This window comes from Danio aesculapii, chromosome 17 (genome assembly GCF_903798145.1).
Source record: "Danio aesculapii chromosome 17, fDanAes4.1, whole genome shotgun sequence".
Lineage (NCBI taxonomy): Eukaryota > Metazoa > Chordata > Actinopteri > Cypriniformes > Danionidae > Danio > Danio aesculapii.
The window spans coordinates 5,797,068-5,817,794 of record NC_079451.1 but is presented as its reverse complement, the minus strand read 5'-3'; the positions used below and the strand labels follow the sequence as shown (position 1 = coordinate 5,817,794).

The following is a 20,727-nucleotide window of genomic DNA, read 5'->3' as shown; positions in this document are numbered from 1 at the left end:
AAATCATTCCAAGTTTAAATGACAGTATGTTCTAAATGAATAGGACATAGGGGGGATAAGTGGGAATAGAACACAGCCAGGAACTATGTTTCTAACTACAGCTCCAGAGGTGGAGTTGCAAGCATAGAAGTTTGCGAAAGTTCATTGGAATGATGGTTTTGGGAAACACCAATTCAACAAATGTTTGTAACGACACAACTTGTGACCTTAGTTGGCTAACGATGGTTTTCAGAAACGCACCCCTGGTTGATAACCTTCACCAGCTAAAGACTGATTTATACTTCTGCGTCAATGCGCATGTGTATCGTCCGGCACAGCCTTTGTGCGGTCACATACCCCTCGTCGTGGCTAACGGCAATGCTGACATGCACCTCTCAAAAAGTGTAAAGGCTGATTTATACTTCTGCATCAAGCACACGCGTATTGTCCGGCGCAGCCTTTGCACGGTTGCATAGCCCTCACTATGACTGACGCTGACACACACCCCTAAAACAATGTAACTACATGTTGCAACGACGCTGATGCGCAAGCTCGATGCAGAGGTATAAATCAGCATTGACTACACATTGTCGTGATGCTTAGCACAAGCTCTGTGATTGGTCAGTTTGATAGCAGTGATGAGCGTGGGTGGCGCGGAGAGCAACAAGCCGATTGGAGCGAGTGTTTAACTACTGTGGAGTCCAGTGGAGGAGCTCCATGTGGAAACTTTTGTTTTGTGTTGTCTTGTACATAAAGGTAGCATTCAGAAAAAAACAACATGGAACATATAAACCTCACTCAGAAGTGTTATTGCAGAGCAACACAAACAGCACGCAGAAGTATAAATGCATGGCTACGTGCAAGGCATGCGTTGTGGGTCACATGATTACTCGACGCAGAAGTATAAATCAGTCTTAGGTCTTACTGGTCAACCATTTTACAAGGCTAGTGGCTAATTCTTACAAATTTGTTCGGGTTCAGTGGCGTGGCACCAAATCCTGCCTTTAAATCCAACCGTCATTGAGAGATTAGCAAATTATACTAAATTGTATGAATGAGATCGTACAAACTCGATTTGAATTAGCCACTAAAACAAAAAGTAACGCATTGACATGAGATTGTGTTGTCAAGTTCCCAAGAGTTAAACAGTAGAGTTTTACAATTGTTGAATCCATTCAGCCGATCTCCCGGTCTGGGGGAACACTTTTAGCTTAGCTTAGCATAATAATTGAAACTAATTAGATCATTATCATCTCACTCATAAAAAAGTTTAAAAAAAAGTTTCAATAATTTTCTTATTTAAAGCTTGACAATTACCTTAACTGATTGAATCAGTTTAGACCATTAGCAACTTACTCAAAGTTTACATTTTTTAATGTTAAAAAAAGAGTTTTGAGAATTTTCCTATTTAAAGCTTGACAATTCTGTAGATACATTGTGTACTAAGTGTAATAATCAAGGCACTGTGAAATATCATTGCATCTACTGCAGCCATGGTACTGCAGCAAAGTTCTTGATTATTATGACAGAGAGTGTACTTTCTATCCATTTCAGCCTAGAAAATAGCAACTTTACAGAAGAAGAGTCATGATTTAAATAAGACAATCATCAAACCTATCTGCAATTTTTGAACCAGATGATAATGGTCGTTTGATTGAATAATTTATGCTAAGCTAAGCTAAAAGTGCTCCCTCCAGACTTGGAGATTGGCTGAATGGATAGAGAAAAATGGTAAAACTCAACTGTTTTACTCTGGGGGACTTAGAGTAGCTGAAAAGGCTTTCTGAAAGCATCTCAAAAAACAAATAGTTTTCTTTGCTTTTACCATGTTTTAATAACCTGCCTTTAATTTAATGTTGAGGTTTCTGACATGAGTCCTGTGAAAGAGCCTTCACTCACTGGTCTCTTCAGGCTTCTATTCCAACACCATAACAACAGGTTATCTTGTTGAAAAAAAGCCACCAACGCTCACCAGTTTCACACACCCACGCATACGCGCACACACAAGTCATTAGAGATTTCTGCTATTCATTATGTTTGACGATAGATGAAAACTGCTGCATTTAAAAGCCAACCAAGTCCAAGAGTGAACAAAATGATACATAATGAATGGGGGCAGTTTGCTTTCTCAAGCACACCCATTAATAATTTACATGACCTCCAAATAATAAATTAACAAATGAATAAATAAACAAGCAGGCAAGCAAACATCAACAAACCCGTTTTATTTTTTTCCTCCCCCATTATGGAAAAATATCATTGATATAATAGTCTTTTTTTTCACAGAATTAGTCCTTGTGAGGGCTTAATAAGTTTATTATATTTTTAAATGTATTTATTTATTTATTTTTTGGTCTCTCAAATGTGGCTTTCAGAAACTCAATTTCATTACCTTATCCAAATGAAAATCGTTCTGTTTGAATGACTGATGCTTTCAAGGTTTTCCGAGTTTCAAGCGCAGAATAGATCAAGTTCCATATTCAGAAAAAGCACAAAGGAAAAGCGCAAAGGGGCTTGGCAAAAGTGGACATAAATGGATAGCACAGTGTTTTGCAAAAGTGAGCGCTGATAAAGAATGTGCATGGTTACAGCACAGTGGCATTGTGCCCTTCCATTTTCGGGAGTCTGGAGTCCTGCACTGTTCCCATGGTGACCAAAAGTGGGCGACTGTCCTCAGGGCCACTTGCACGGGCCAAAGAGATGGGCCTCTGTTGGCCGGGATGAGGCGGGGGAAGCTGGGGCCCTTGCATTGGCTCCATAGGCAGGCCCTGCTCCTGGTAGCCATACCCGATATTCCCACAAGGGAAGCGGCGTAGTCTGTAGAGTGGAACTGGTGCTAGGGTAGCTGAATCCAAGAGTAAAGGGGCAGGGGCAGGTGGAGGAGGTGGAGGCAAGAGTGGTCGACACAGGCCTTGTTGTTGCTGCTGCTGTTGACGCTGGAGCTGCTGTTGGTACTGCTGTTGTTTGTGCTGTTGCTGCAGGCCCAGAGCTTCCGCTACTGTCACAGTCCGGCATGCTTGTTCCTGACCTTCACCAGGGATCCTTGGACCACTTGTCTGCCTTTGTGCCTGTACCTGCTGCCTCTTCTGTTGCTGCTGTAGAAACCACGAGCCATAGGTGGGGTTCCACAAGTTGGTGGGCTTCCTGTTGCGGCTTTCCTTCTCTGATGAGTGGGCCTGCATGAAGCCCAAATTCACATGCCCTCCATCCTGGGCGTTTGTTGTTGTAGATGAAGGTTTAGAAGCTGGTACGGGAGCAGTGACTACTGGGGTTTGAAGATGGTGATGAGGGTGAGGCTGAGATGGGGGGACAGGTGGTAGTTTGCTGTCAGTGGAGAGGTTGGCCATAAGAATAGCCTCCCCATCTTTTTTCGTTTGAGCGGATTGGGTGGCAGATGGAACATCCTCTGTGCCCTGAGGGGACACAAGCAAGGATGGGGCAGAAGGATCTTCAGGGCGCATGGGTACCCTCTCCTCTTCCTCAGGGATAGGGCCATACTCGACAGGCAAAGGCACATTCACCACATCTGGATCCTAGGGAAATTGAAAGTCTGTTATCTACCCAACCAACACTGGTGATAAAACAAATCTAATGGCTAATTTCCACTGCACAGTGTGGTTTGATACAGTCAAATATGGCATGTGATTTTTCAGTACAGTATGGAACCAAAATGGGAGCAAGACTCGCTGCCGAATGCTATTGGTTTACAGAAAATTGGGTCACACTTTTATTTTGATGGTCCGTTTGTTGAATTTAAGTTACATTGCAACTAATTATCATTAGATTATAGGTAGACTGTTAGGTTGGGGTTAGGGTTAGCTGACATGTACTTGCAAAGTTTCTTATAGTCAGTTAATTGTCTGTTGAAGGAGCAGTATCAACAGATAATAAGCAGACAGTCTACTAATACTCAAATGGACCATCAAAATAAAATGTTACTGAAAGTTGTCACTTGCACGTGAAACAAACTAGGCAATCAACAATACCGGAAGCACAACTTTTAAATAAATCATCGAGAAATGCAATGTCTGACTGCAGAAATGAATGATACTCAACTCTAGCTCTAACAAAGCTTGTTTTCTTGTGACAGTCACATGCCTAGAAGCAACAACAGTATCTGCTGTAAGTCTTCCATTGTTGTTTATGGGACCATTAGGATGTCAAGCCCCACTTTCACTCGTATGCAATGAGATCACCAGCAACCTTTATGGCTGTTTCTGGTGGACAAGATCAGACATCATCCTGTCAGTCAAACTATGTAACTACCGTAAAAATCAATAACTTGTGTGTTACACACAGGGCTGGAACAAACTGAACTGGCGTCTAGGCAAATGACGATAATGCCGACCTCACGGGGTTCATGCCAATCCTCGCAAAAGTGAAGAGTGGGGAGGAGGGGGTTTGTCATGGACATTAAAGTGTCCTATTTGAGAAGTGAGGAGCGGGGGTGGGGGGTATAGCTGACGTCAGGGATGAAAGTAAAGAGCATGGTTGGGGCAGAGGTTGTCGCAGACACCACCCTGACTACTCTGCCGCCCAAGGCAGCCACCTAGGTCACCTCTATGGATGTGCCGGCCCTGGTTACACATTATATCTCTCAATAATGCCTCATCCAATCATGGTCTTCTGTAGCAGTTCCCAATATATTCTTATTCTGGACACCAAATATCCTCCAAAAATGACAGTGACCTCTTTGTTTACAAGTTTGTGGGTATTGTCGTCACATGTGATTTGCGTTTGAATGCCAGAGGTGGTAATTTATTAGGTCAGATAGGACTTCGTCTTCGTTTCATATGAATTACAAAACTGGAGAACATTTGTTTATAGGTGTAGTTGGTTCATTTAAAGTAGAGATTGCAAGCTTTATGTATATGCAAGTATTCACAGAGATTTCAGCTTATTTGCTGACCCCAGAGGGTTCATAGCAATGAAGATGCAGAAACTAATCTGGATACCACCTTAGAAACCAGGAAAAACTTTGTGTATTCTATGGTATTTACCTGTACCAAACCACACTGGAAAGAGGCAAAACAAACTTACTGTTGCATAGCATGAAAATACACAACTTTGAGAGTTAGTACCTGCAGACAATAATCAATCCTCTCCAGAATAGTAGAGAAATTTGGTCGGTCCTCTGGTTGATGCTGCCAGCTCTGTGTCATTATCCGGTACCTATTTCCATAGAAAATAATAAATGAATTTTTATTAGATATCACAGTATTACTGTCTCGATTGAATGAGTTATTTCAAAGATTAAAAAAAAGCTTTCCTCGGACTTCGTTTCAAAGAACAACTCTGCAACATGATCCCCTGATTAGATTAGAAACTAAATTAAAAATTCCAGCTAGGGAAGTTTTATTATTTGATTAGCCTGTTTTCAGTTGCACAAATCAAAGCAAAGGGAAACTAAGTGTAAGGATGGCTATATCTCTCCATAATATTAAACCCTGAGAACTGTTATGGAACTCCACACGAGACAAGACCATGAGAATGGTCAAGCACTAAAACAATAAACTTTCTAATCTGAGAAGAAGATCAGCTAGCTAACCAGTTGTTCAGGTTGTCTCGCTCATGCATCCTGAGCCACCCTCTTTGCCCTGGACTTTACCTTCTCCACCAGAGCAGCTCCACACAGAATGTCTAAGTTTTAATATGGTGTATCTTGTGGCTCTATATTCATGTTTGGTGTCATTTTAAATGTCTATGTGTGATTGGTAAAGTGGTCCTAATTTCACTATAATATTTTACAATCTCTCTAATGTCAGTTAATTTAGGTTTTGATTTTGATAAGATCTTTGCCACATGCTCCACTCCAGGGAAAATGGTCTTCACATCAACTCATGACCAGGCAAGAGTCTTGGTGAAGCTTTCATTGTCTTAAATTTATGGTGATTTGAGTATTTAGATGAAAGGTGCAGAAGTGTCTGGGGAATTCTGTAGCCAGGATACCCCGCTGCAGTGTATAAGTCTCTGAGCTCTGCATCAGGACTTATATGATGCAATGTATGGTTCAATGAATGGAGCATAGGCAAAGTATTAGAGACCTGTTGATTTCTGACAATCACTGACTTAGTATGATATAATCTAGTGGCTAAATCAAACTTTCTTTAAGTATAAGCAAGCATGGGGCGGCTTAATATTACTTAAAGGAAATTAGCTTACAGTTATATCCTCTATCAAAAGAACCATATAATCTAGGGGCTAAATCAAACTTTCTTTAAGTATGAGCACGCATGGGACTGCCTAATATTACTTAAAGGAAATTAGCTAACAGTTATATCCTCTATCTAAGAACCAGAACTGGCGAGGATGTATCCGTGAGCAGATGTATGTAGCTGGCCAGCATACTGACTCTAAGCGACTTTGGGTAAACGATGAACCATGAACTCAAAATAAGGATTTATTAGGTTAATCGATCTAAATTGGACCAAATCACAACCTATAAGGTGATCAGCTTGAATTAGACGAATCTAAAGTAAAATTATTATGAATTGGTGTCAGATTAAATTCTGACTTGGAAACAAATTAAAATATATTTTAAAAAATTTAAATATTTATTTTCACATTTGCTAAAAAGGCTTAGACATATTTAACCTTCACCCATACAGTTAGTTTCATCATAGGACTACATAACCCTTGGACCCTTACATAAGCATTGAAATGCATATGTATGAAACATATTCTTCCTATTTAAGAAGAAATTAAGGTTGTCCAAATTTTAATAACCCTGTATAATTGGGTGTGCATAAAAAGACCACTCACACTGGCCCAGGGCAGTTCTTGGGTGGGTCCATCCGGCCTCCATTAGTAACAAACTCCAATACCTCTTGGTTACTGCGGCTTGGGTATGGCATATAGCCCAGTGAGAAGATCTCCCACAGCAAAACTCCAAATGACCTGAAAATCATATAAAATGGGGGAAAAGTGAAGGGTTGAGTGAGATGAAAGCATAGTAATTATGGAAAAAGAGTATAGTGTGAAACACAGTGGGGCTGCTGTAGCATATGACAGAATGAGAAGCAAATGAGTCTTTTAAATATGTAATTATATTACAGAGCTCACCATGTATCTGTCTTTGAGGTAAAGATTCCTTCCATGAAGGCCTCAGGAGGCATCCATTTGACTGGCAGCATAGCGCGGCCTCCTTTCCTGTAATAGCTGGCTCTGTGGAAGAAACAGACAAAAAAGAGACATTGTAGACAAAAGCAGAGTGGAGTGACTTATTAAGTCCAGTCGCAGATCAGAGAGTGAAAAAATCAGGGGGGAAAGAAAGGAGCTGGAAAGTCATAATGGAGGAACATTACGTGCAACTTCTGCGAGGATGGGAAGCTGGCCATTTGCTCACCATGTTCTCTGAAGGCTTGATCTGATTCTTAGTCACTAAATGGTTCATTAAATGAAGCCTGTGATTAATTGTGTGCATATAGCTTGGCTTTGTGGTAAAAGAAGGAGCTGTGATTATAAAATGGTTGCCGTTCATTTAAAATGCGAGTCCAATGCTTGAATAATCTAATTGTTCTCCTCTGCGAGGCTAGAATTAAAGAGAAAAGTTTACGTACATTTTATGGAAAGTTACTGACCTAGTTCATTTGTGAAGTCTAGCTTCATTTGCATGTTCTACTCGTGATTTAAAATATGCAAATGTTCTAGACAAGCAAAGGAAATTAAATAAAACTGCATGAATTCACAACCATCCAGTTGATTTTCAGTAGGATGTGTTAAAAAGGGTTAGGATATATAGTGTTCTGTTTTTTTTTTTGGAAATTGACTGGCCTATTTAATTCAGATGACCTGCTTAATTCAAATGTCTTAATCGTCCTATAAAATATGCAGATGTTCTGGACAAGCAAAGTAAATTAAATGTTGACTCCATGCCCAGCCACTAGATCCCTCTAAATTGAGTCATAAAAAGGGCTGTGTTTATGGAAAATGCTTGATCTTTTAGAAGTTTTGCTTGAATTACTTGTTTTAATTTTAATTAATTATTAATATATGCTTATACATGTAGATGGTATAGACTGGTTAATTTAATTTCCTGAGATCAACTGTTAGTCAGAACTGCCACAGCCATATCACCCTTCAGCCCAAGACTCGATTACCCACTGAAGCTACTGTAAGTAGGGCTGAGCCTGGTTAGTACATGGATGGGAGACCACATGGGAAAACTAGGTTGATGTTAAAAGTAGTGTTAGCAAGGCTAGGACGAGGTGCTCAATCGGTCTGTGTGAGTCCTGATGCCCCAGTATAGTGACGGGGACACTATACTGTTAGTGAGCACCGTCTTTCGGATAAGACATTAAACTGAGGTCCTGACTATCTCTGGGGTCATTAAAAATCCCATGGCACTTCTCGTAAAGAGTAGGGGTGTAACCCCAGTGTTAAATTCTCTTCATCGGTCTTAACCCATCATGGCCTACCAATCATCCCCATCCACCAAATTGGCTCTATCACTGTCTCTCCACTCCACCTATAGCTTGTGTGTGGTGAGCGCACTGGCGCTGTTGTTCTGTGGCTGCCGTCGCATCATCCAAGTGGATGGTGCACACTGATGGTGGTGTGGAGAGACCCCTTCATGATTGTAAAGTGCTTTGGGTGTATGGCCGTACACAATAAATGCACTATATAAATACACATTACATTCCTATTCCTATTAGATTGAATCTAGCAATCTCAAAGGCTAGTTACTAACTCCGAAGTGTTGCTGCAACAGCATTCTTGTTGATTCTGGAACAACATTCTTATCAGTCTGTTTTTAGGCAAAAGCACCAATTGTGATTATAATCAGTATGGATGCCCCGGACAATAGGCAGGAAACCGATATGGGCCAATATTCACATTTTGTGACTTGATGTGTAGGCCTACTCGCTGAACCTGACCGTTTTTGTGAAATGATCACAATGTGATTGTTTACAAGATAACAAGCAGAGGAAAACACACATGCATAAATGATGCATGGGCAATTGCTGCGCTTGCATCACAGCAGCTAAAATATATCCACAGTTGTGGTGTGAGCAATTGTAGATCCAATGAGTTTAGCTGCCAGGATGCGAGGGGAATATTTACCCCTATCTAGTGTCTTATCCCACCTTATGACCTTTTCCGGGAATTCCTTTTAGTAGATTTATAGGTGCATATTTTAACTTATGCATCAAATATGTGCTGCAAAATGTTTCTTCTTTGTTGATACCTGTTGAATTCCAATTTGTATGGTTTCTTACCATTTGCTTAGGCCTTTTTATCTATTGTTTTTTGTAAAGCTGCTACTGTTCACTGAATATTCAAACTAAACGATTATACGAGCTGTGTTTAAAGGATTATAATGCAACACCCTTAAATTATTCTCCTAGGTAAACAGAAATCACAATTTAAAGTACCTAGTACATGTCAGACAAAGTTATTTGTCATTCTTCATTTCAAGGCAAAATAAGTTTTAAAAGGCTGAGTGACTGTATACTGTTTTTGAACTCCATGCTGAAGTAGGGTAGGGTTGTAAACGGGTCATTCACACTGCTCACTTATATGCCTCAAACAAATGATCTGGGCTGTGAGTGAAGAAGAATAGCTGAAGAACAGTAAACATATGTCAGTCTGAGGCAGCTATGTTTAGAGAGTTGGACTTGTGTTTGATAGTTTGCAGGATCGAGTCCCGGCACCATCAGGATTTGTAGGTGTTGGCAGTATAATATAATGATCACTCTCACCAGCCTCATTGACAAGGCTGAGGTGAGTCCCTTGAGCAAGGCACCAACTGCTTTCTGGGAGCTGCAGCAATGACTGCCCACTGCTTCGCGTGTGTGTTCACTGCTGTGTGTGTGCACTTGGATGGGTTAAATGCAGAGCACAAATTCCGAGTATGCCATTCTCCATTCACCCATACTTGCCAACACTCCCGTTTTTCCCGGGAGTCTCCCATATTTCAGACCCATCTCCCATATTGTTATGTCCCCATGTGCACCGAACCCAACGCGCAACCATCTTCATACCCTTTTTGTGTGATGTTTGACCTCCATTAAGTCTTTAAAATCTCTCTGCGAGTGACCACACAGGTGCAGATACATCGGTAACACTTTATTTTTATGGTCCATTTCAGTATTAGAAGACTGTCTGCTCAATATCTGTTGATACTGCTGCTAAACAGACATTTAACTGACTATAAGAAACTTTGCAAGTACATGTCAACTTACACTAACCCTCACCCCAACCTAACAGTCTACTTATAATCTAATGAGAATTAGTTGGCATGTAGATGTAATGTAACTTAACGGACCATCAAAATAAAGTGTGACCGATACATCTGTACCAGCTTTGCATCTTGACCATCCAGTGTAATCATGTTGCTAACTTCGAGTTGTTGTCTTGGATGTTGTTGTCTTGTCTGACCCCCATGAATATAAGATATGAATCAAATCGCAAGTCAAATAAAGCAGAGTTCCAGAACACACGAACCAATAGAGTAATTAACAGAAACAATAGTAGCTCAAAGTTTGCTTTGGTGAGGAATTTTGTTCAACGTTCAATTCGTTCGTCAATTACATTTGAAGTATACCGGAGCCTTAACTGTCATAACTGGAGTTAATGGTGCTTAAGGTAAAGGCACAAGTATATCAAGTTTAGGCCATAGTTAAAAAATAAGCTAAATGTTACATTTTGATTATTTACGTTTTTATTGTGATTAAATTAAGGGATTTTTGGATGAGTTGACACATGTAGAAAATGCTTAAATTAAGATGCTAGGTTTATGCAAACAAACAACACTGTTTGGTGAATATTCATGGTCTAAAAATGATCTTCACTATGCTTTTGATGATGTATGAGAAATATGATACATGCAAGTAAGCATCAAGTTAAGCCATTGTCTCAGCAGTACCACCCTTGCATTTACATGTATATATTTGGCAGATGCATTTATCCACAGTGACATTCATTAAATTCAAGGTGATTCAGAAACTTGAAAAGCATAAACCTGCTTAAGCTGGCAAAATAGTAGGCATCCTATCATTTTTTAAATAAAAATAATCATATCCAGAATAAATCTGTGCCATGAAAATAACTTTTTAAGCACAGTTAACATAGTTATTATTAATTTATTATGGTAACATTGTGCAATGGGGTCGTTTAGTAATGCATAACGAATAATTAGCAACAAATGTCACTGAAATTATAAATGTTTGTTAATACTAGAATAAACATTGACCTATTCGGTGTCAGTAAGCTCAGTTCACATAATGATTAATACATGAATCAAATCCAAAGTTACATTTGTTGATGTTAAAATTAAGTTCACTTATATTAACACGTTTTATTTAATTAGTTTGAAAATGTAATGAACTAATGTTAAACCTTGTAAAATCGCTACCAAAGTTTTACCAAAACTATTTACACAAATAATATCATCATAATTTACTCTTAAATTATTATACTTATGTCTTTGGGGCAAGTTTTTATTATACTTTGGGGCGTAGCCCCAAATAAGTCTTTTTATTAAGCTTCATCAGTAGTTACAACTATTCAGTTTCGCAAATCAGTTGTATTGTTACCTCATCAGCTTCAGCTCCTTAAAAATGATGAATGAATGATGACAGTGCAGTGGCGGGAATTTTTTAACACTTGTCGTGGGACAACAGTCGCACTACCACCTGCCAATAGAAACAGGTACTGCTGAACAGCTGAGTATTCAAATACCCAACCAGTGATGTATGTGGCAATTTTAAATACTTGGATAACAAAATAAATGTAATACAACCTATTTTATGCAACATATTCCAAAAGATTGGGGGCTTTTGACAATACAACAAGCCCCCAATGCTTTAGCCCCTTGAGCCCCCTCTCGCAATGCCACAGATTGTTAATTAGTTTTATCAATTCTATTTGTTTTCCAAGTACTCCCCAAATGCTGTTTAATGGAGAGATTTTTTCAACACATTTTGTAAACATCACAATTTATAATAATTTAAATAATAATAATAATAATAATAATAATAATAATAATAATATATATATTAAAAAAAAAAATATATATATATATATATATATATATATATATATATATATATATATATATATATATATATATATATATATATAATTGTACAACTTGTCACATATCATCAATAAGACTTGGAACTCAATAACATCAACCTACACTAGAAACCTCCATAAACAATTTTGGCAACCTCCCAGTGTAGGTGATAATACTGTGTAGGTGAGTTCCGCACTGGCAAGCACCACATATTCACTCAAAAAAAAACATTTTCACATTTCTCATGGTGTGATTGTTGTGAGTCTGAAACCATTTTCCTCATTCCGGGCTGATGTTATCAAGATCTAGTTCCAATATCTGACCCTATGCTGACAACAGTGCAAAATAAATAAAGTGAGAGAGAAGGGGGGAAAACAGAGACAAATAGGTCTTGTTTTTTTGCCATCAGCTATCCTGAGGCTGCTGAAGCAATAATCTTGTGGGGGTATTATGCTGTGCATTTATCACACACAAAAAAGAAGTAAAAAGAGAGACTGAGGCCACAGAGATATACTGCCTGCTATCTCCCAAACAAAAGCATTTGCACTTTTGACAAAATCTTGATGATGCTGGACTTATCGGGCTCTTTCTAAACAAGCGTGTGGCCTTCTGGGATTGTCAGCTATAGGCCTGTTCTACCTTCCAATGGAAAACACACACTCACTCACATACACACAACACATACCATCATTACACTCAAGTTTCCGGCAATCTCACTCACGAGAAAGGATCTCAGAAGCCAGGACTCAAGGGAAAGCAACAATGAAACTCTTTGAAGTATGAAATCAAGAACATCACAGAGAACCTTTGTATTTGCTACTGAATATCGACTCCCAGGTGGTATGCATTGCTGCCACAGGCGAGGAATTTGAGGAGAAATGATGAGGCGGGGAGGCAAAGTTTAGCATAGGGAAGACGCTAAGTTCATAAACTCAACTAATGCAGAAATCTAGATAAATAATGCGCGGAATTTGATGTCTGATTTTGTATATTCTTTACATACATAGGAGTAGGGAAAAAAATATATTCATTGCGATTCTTTATCTAATGATTCTAAACCGATTCTCAAAATGTGGCTGTTCAAATAAGCAAAACCTTGAGTCATCATAGATACAACACTTTGAAGTCAGATGTGCGAACAGCTTTCAAAAGTTTACACAGCTGATGATTGATAATAAAGCGTGTTGGGCATGTCGTTCCCGGGAGAGAGCCCTGAGCTCAGAAGATGCTCAGAAGGCTTTGACAGATTATAGGGATTGCTATGAAGAGATATACTGCTGACTAAGAGCTCATCTATGGTGCCAATTTGGTTGAGTCAATTCACTTATGTATGCAATTCACTTATGTATTCCACAGTCTTTGGACTGTGGAAGGACACAGGGGAATCTGGGGGAAACCCACGCGGGTACGGACAGAACATCTAAACTCTGCACAGAAACGTCGACTGGCCTAGTAAAGGCTTGAACCAGTGACATTCCTGCTGTGCAACATTATGAAGCTGCAGACCCAACTGGACGCTCAGACCAGCACTTCCAGACCTATTGTTAGGGTTAGTGTTACGGTCATGTGTCCGATGTTGCTACTTGTAAGTGCTGGTTTGAGCATGCAGTTGCGAGATGTCATCAATGCAGTCTGTAACCACGATGACATACTGGATGGACCAGGTCCACTACGTAGTGGACATTGGACCACCCTCTAAGGTAACACCCATGCTACTGTGATGGTTGGGTTTAAGGTAGGGGGAGGTGTAGGCGATCGTCCATTATGTAGTGGACCAGGTCCAGTATGTCATTGGTTGCTGCAGCATGGTGTGTGTCTGCAGTTGGGTCTCTGGGCCTGTAGCTTCAACCTAATCTTGCTGTGAGGCAACATTTTTAAATACACAGCCAAGACATTACACCGTAATAATATATACATGTAAAAATGAGCCATGTTTGACCTGAGCTCAAACAAACCTTGTCGTCATCTTAATAAACAGCCACAAAGTAGCACCGTAGTGGTTTACAAGGCTGTCTAAAGCGCGAGTGGTTTCGCTTTCTCATGTGAGCTCGCCGCGCAAATATATTTGAAATGACGAACTTCTTGAGGTCATGATAATAACATGCGCATCATTATTAAAAGTTCTTCTTACATTCGATCCTTTCAGAAATGGACAAACCCGAGAGTGACGCAAAAAAACAAAGGAGAAGCCGGTAAAAAAGCTAATTATATTTTTCAGCAACCTAAAAGATGAACAAACTGCAATGTTTAAATAATATCATCACCTTTTGGACTATTATGAACTTGGATTGACGAAATTACTTTCTAACAAGTGGTTACATGTGCTGGCAAAGATTAAAGATACAGGTGAGAGGTTTGCACTGACTCTGGACTATGTTGCGTGTTGTTTTTGAACCGAAATAAGAACTAAATATATGCTGTGTTTAGTTTTCTGTAATTGGTAGCATATTGGAGACTGTAAGGGTTTGAATGTGTTCATATATGTTGCATTTATTTATTTTATATAATCGCAGACGTTACAGTAGGCTATTTTGCATTTTTAATTATCATTGATCTACAGTTATAATCAAATATTGTTCATAGAAAGGTTAGTAATGAACATTTATACACAAGTATTTATATGTATAAAGCATCTATTTTGCGAGAAGTGCTTCTCATATGATATGTGAACGACCCGTACAGCTTTACTTTGACATTTCCTCGAGCGAGAATGACATTGACTGAAATATTCTGTCTATTGTCTATTGGTACCCTTTTGGCAGTGGAAATGCAAGCCTGATAAAGGTGACCCATACCGTATCGTACTGTACCACTCCATTGTAGTGATAATTGGATTCATCAAATATTAACATATTTTGATATTGACATTAATATTGATATTTTAGCCTCACATGAGGGCACCAATTAATGTAGTCATAACAGATAAATAACTCCTTTTAAATGGGGCACCAGACAGCTTTGACTGTCAAAATAATTAACAATCAAATATTGTTAATTAAAATATACAAATGTAAAGGTGTTTATTATCTGGCCAAATCTGAAGGATAATTACATCGTCTGACTTGTAGAGCCTTTTACTGTATTATCAACACGAGGAAGACACAATTGCAATGAATGTGTATTTATTAACAAAAGAGTAAACAAGAGTAACTAAAATTACTAAATGTACAATAAATGAAGTGCATAGGTGAGTCATGAAGGTGATTAAGTTAAGGATTATGATTAATAACTCTTTCTAAAGACAAGCTAGAGTCTGATCAGGTAAACCTAAATTAACAAAGAACTAAGGAAGTTTTTGTTATTAATAAATATCAGTTATAAACATCTAATTAACTAGAATATTTTACACTGAACACACTATGACAAGGTCAGAGGTAGATATTTATAAAGTACTAGAGACCCATACTTTAGTGAAAGTACAAGTGCTCTATCAAAAAGTGACTTGAGTAGAAGTTGAAGTGCTCTTTAAGCACCATACTTAAGTGGAACTACTAAAGTATTCAACATTTTTTGTACTTAAGTATTGCAAGTAGTTTATTTTAAAATTTACGACTCAAGTATCGAAAGTAAAAGTACAAGTATTGTGTGATGTAGTTATTAAAGAAAGCAGTCAAAAGACATCATATTGTTTTGTTTATTTTAAATATCTTATTTTGGGGCATGTGATTAAGCAGAACGAAAAGAAACATGGCTTACGATACTGTTTTTCTCTCGCGCTTGAACCACATATCTGACAGATTATAACAGCTTTAACACACACCTTTCAAAGTTGTGTGTCACAAAAACACTCCGTAATCCACTCAAAACGCTATTGAAACCCATTTTCGGATTGCAAATTACCAGTTGTAAACGCTGTGAACGAAAGTTCTAAACATTCTACCGGAAGACGCTGGTCACTATGGCGCCCTCCATGTAGTAGCCAAGAAAAGGTCTATCATTGTAACGTGAGGTGTGTGAATGTACACTGGTCTCAAGGTTTGGTTCGGTTACGATTATCATGCCATTGATTTGGTTCAATTCAATATCTAGGTGCATCTCGGTGCATTGGCGATGCTTTCCATACATAATCAGATTTTCTTTACAACACAAGAATTTTTTTTATTAAAATCTATTAATATATTTATATTTATATATTATTTGTAATACAATTTTGTTATTTGATACAGCAGTAAGATATATGAACCGTACTCTTAATTTGACCTGCTCAAAGAAAACACTCTTTCTGAATGTATCAGACAAAATGCATGCACACAACATGCACAGAAAACAGCATTAGCATTTATAGCAAATAAACTCATGTAAATATTATCCCGCTTGCTTTTTGAGCGCTGACAGGCGAGGTCTTACACCCCTATGATTGGTTATTGGTCTTCACCTGCTCAACAGAAAGGGCGGCAATCGGCTTTAGAAATGAAAGCGCTGTTCAACGATGGCGGGAAGAATAGTCGCGGTTACAGTCTGTATGCGCATAATATGCGGGTATCATAGGTAATCCATATTAGACACAATGGAGAAAACTCGCACCTCAGGCACGCTTGTGTCAGGATCCACAAGTATCGCTTTAACAGCCAAGAGGAGAGGAAGTTACCTCACAAACACCAGCGGGTCAAACGTCCAAAGTGAAAGAGAGAGAGGCAGAGATGGAGTTTTACAGCATTTCTCTGTAGTAGTGAAATAGCGGCTCTTGTGCTGTGCCGCCTTCATTGTAGTAAGAGTGCTATTTACTCGCCCTCGCCTCCTTCGTCATAGTATTCTACAGCGACATCGCGCCTAGGAGATAAATTATGTCAGTATGTAATAACTAGTTATGATCTATTACTGAACCGATATCAATAATTTTGACACCCCTAGTAACAATAAATGTCTATCAGAGTAAAAGTATTAAACTCATCAAAAATATGTACTGAAGTAAAAGGGAAAGTAGGAGAAAAAAACAATACTCTAGTAGAGTACACATACAGCCTTTTAGTACTTAAGTACAGTAGTGAAGTAGTTCTACTTCGTTACTATACATCTCTGCTTAGAGGGTTGGAAAGTGGTATATTTACATTTCTGCTGTTGATGCAGTCGTTGGAAGAAGTTGGATCTACTTGCAGGTCTTAAAGCATGGAATGAGCAGACTTGGCTCTCTTGAGCTTTAAGAAGAGGAAATCTGAAAATTCTGGAACACGCAGAACTGGATATTTCTAGAGGTGGTGGTTGTTTCTGCCGTTGATGCAGTGGTTGGAAGAAGTTGGATTTTCGTGCAGGTCTTGAAGCATGGAATGAGCAGACTTAGCTCTCTTGAAAAGATATGTAGATTCTGGGACACGCATAACTGGATATTTCAAGAGGTGGTGGTTCTAATGTCGGGCATACACCGACGTCTTTATCCTTGAAGGTAGAGTTCCTGGAAATCTGGTACATGCAGGTTTCTGGAGGTGGTAGTCTTGAAGTTATGGTTTCAGACACCTTGGAAAAAGTACTGTGAATCCAATCACCATGAAAAGACTTGCTGGAACATGCAGCAAAGTTCTGAAGTCTTTGAACGATTCGGATAGCCTTGTGTGTCAGGCCTTCCTTCACTTCTATTCCTGTTTCCTCCGAGTTACTCTCCCCTTCCTCTTTTCCATGTACCACCACTTTTTTTAGTTACAAGCTCTCCTTGGCTCTCCATCTTTTAGAGCAGTGTTTCCCAACCCTGTTCCTGGAGGCACATTAATAGAACATATTTTGGATGTCTCCCTTATCTCACCCATTCACTTCAGGTTTTGGAGTCTCTTCTTATGTTCTGGTGAGTTGATTCAGGTGTATTGGATTAGGGAGAGCTTGAAAATGTGTACTGTTGGTGTGCCTTCAGGAACAGGGTTGGGAAACATTGTTTTAGAGAATGTTTTTATCCTTTTTCTGGATTAATAAGATGTCGCCTTTCAAATCCAGCATTGTGATTGGATTATCCTGTGAGTTGGTCACTGAAAGGTGTCATCCATAGTGTGACTGGCATTTGCATACTCATAGTCCACAGTTAAACTGTTATTATATTTAAGAGTTTTAAATATGTTCCTATGCATAAATCACTTTCCAAACCACATCTAATTTACCCAAGACATTGTTTCCAAAACATGGAACATCACTATGTAATGTTGATCATTACCTAAGCATTCATATATAAACATCAATAAACAAGGTTTCATACAGTGGAGTATTTCAAGCAGTGCATATTAAATATATACATAATCGTTTGAAGTTATATGAAGTGAAATATTCCATTCTGTGTCCCTTTTGTGGGATAGTAGATTGTGATCCACGGCTCTCTCTGTGTCTGAGACGAAGTAGAATGTCGATTGGATCAAGAAGCCATTTTGCAAGTTCTGGGCTCTTAACACCTCTGTCCTTCAGATGAACAAAGGACAGATGGTCACTGTCTTAGGCCTCTCATATGAGTATGTGCTCAAAGCACGCTGCAGTGCCTCTAGAGTGTGTGTGTGTGGTCACGTGATGTGTGTTTTCAACGTTTTAATGTAGACGCAGAGGAAGGTCAGAATCAAAATGTAGGTCAAGAATAGTTTTGGCATCGGATTATGACCAGTATTGAATTGTATGGTGAAGTTCCTAAAGATTTCTACCTCTAATACATACTGTAAAGCCAAATATGTGGTGGTCCTAAGAAAATATTTCATTTATAAATCATTATAAACAGAGCTATAACTCATTTTAAGCATGGTCTTCATAGACCACCAAAAAAAAAACTTAAATATTAATACTCCCCTACTGAAAAAAAACAGCTTAAACCAGCCTAGGCTGGTTGGCTGGTTTTAGCTGGTCGACCAGCCTGGTGTTAGAGGGGTTTTGGCCATTTCCAGGCTGGTTTCCAGCCATTTCCAGTCTGGTCTTAGCTGGTCAGGCTGGAAAATGACCAGCTAAAACCAGCGTGACCAGCCTAGCCAGGCTGGGAGCCCAGCCAAAACCAGCTATGTGCAGCTTAAACCAGGCTGGTCAAGCTGGATTTAGCTGGTCATTTTCCAGCCTGACCAGCTAAGACCAGGCTGGCAATGGCTGGAAACCAGCCTGGAAATGGCCAAAACCCCTCTAAAACCAGGCTGGTCGACCAGCTAAAACCAGCCAACCAGCCTAGGCTGGTTTAAGCTGTTTTTTTCAGTAGGGTCACTTCATGAATTTAAACATTTATGAGTTAGCCAGCATAGAGCTAGATAATTTCGAAGCAAGCAAGGACTAAAAGTCACAACTCAAGAGGTCTTTATAACCATGTATAATTATGGCTCATTTAGGATCAACAGAGCCGAAATGCAAAATGAACAGAATTCCAACAATTATTCATATTAATAACATTTTTAGCACTCAAAACTGCAGTAGTCCTCAGCCAAACAGAGGAGTAGGCATAAAAACAGGAACATTGTTCATTCTAAATGATTTGGACTCCCGCAGCAACTGCCGTAAAAATGCATTGTTAAATATGCTGAGTTTGATACAAAGGCTGTATTTTGACAGCTTTGGTGGTGTTGAATATTTCTTTAGCTTTGATAATTTTAGGCATGGTGCTGTAAAGAGGATCATTTTCGAGATGCAGCTTGTCAGAAAGAGTTTTAGCACAGCAACAGTCTTACAGTTTACTGTCAACAAGCTAAAACCGTCTCCAAGACCTCTGTAAATTATCCAGATTAGCGCACCATGCTATGAATATTAAAGGATGAAAAACTAGAAAACTAGTCAGCTTCCCTAATTAGCTGTTAGACGAGCATCCTGGCTCATACCTAAATCTAATTAATTGTCAAAACAGTCGACTTAGTTAAATCAAACTAGTTAAAATGATGACATCACAGCATCCTTCATTCTCTAAAATGAGATCAAATATTCAGGTGAGCTTCCACTGTAATTCTCCTCATCCCCAATCGTATTTTCCTCACAGCTCCGAACTCCTGTCCTGTCTGCAGAGCTCAGCGGGAAAACGCAAGAAAAAATCAACATCAGCAATTAGAGCGTGCTTTTATGGCAATAACTCCAGAGGGAGTAAAAAAAAGTTCCATCTTTTTCCCTTTAGCTTTTCTCCGGCTAATAATACCCTTCTTTCACCAGCTAAGTGAGCCCTGTTTTCAGACACAGGTTCTGGTTGCGGTTGAGAGCCAGTCAAGCTCACAACAACTTTCATTTCATCACAGCGGCGCTGGCATATCCTCTGCTCAGTTATGTCAAAGGATGATTTACACTAGACAGCATCCTGAAAATAAGGCTTCTGAGAGACATGGACGTTGATGGTTGGACTGTTACCCAGCGCTAAATAGCATGACCTCACTTACCTTCTTATATTAAGGGTAGGTGGATGGATGTATGGATGGATGGATGGATAGGATTTAGATAGATAGATAGATAGATAGATAGATAGATAGATAGATAGATAGATAGATAGATAGATAGATAGATAGATAGATAGATAGATAGATAGAATATATTTAGGAGCATAACTAGCATGATTTCAGGTCACTGGCTGAAACTGCATACTTCCCTTTGATATAGTATAGGTGAGTCACAAATCCATACCTGGCCCCCTCACTATATAATTTAAACAATCTGTATACATTAAACAACAGAGGTGTCACTTTAAAATGCAAATATCTATAATGAAAGCATTTGATTGCTTTCCTAACAAGATCTAGATGTCTACATGAACTGACTGTTTTGAGGATTGCATAGGGACTGCGCCTGTAATGAAAAGGAAATGAATCGCGCCGTAT

The 20,727-nt window shown here is 39.1% G+C and overlaps 1 protein-coding gene across 1 annotated transcript in view; it reads right to left on the bottom strand.

The window, feature by feature from the left end:
* Positions 1–1,376: 1,376 nt before the first annotated feature.
* The window catches only part of alk (ALK receptor tyrosine kinase), an 860,900-nt gene continuing 841,549 nt past the window's right edge, over positions 1,377–20,727 (bottom strand). Inside the window, exons 26-29 of the mRNA XM_056477460.1 lie at positions 7,042–7,143; positions 6,742–6,876; positions 5,061–5,151; positions 1,377–3,512 (exon numbers count right to left, since the gene is read on the bottom strand). Coding sequence (XP_056333435.1) covers positions 2,565–3,512; positions 5,061–5,151; positions 6,742–6,876; positions 7,042–7,143 — 1,276 coding nt within the window. The 3' untranslated portion in view covers positions 1,377–2,564. The remainder of the gene's footprint in view (positions 3,513–5,060; positions 5,152–6,741; positions 6,877–7,041; positions 7,144–20,727) is intronic.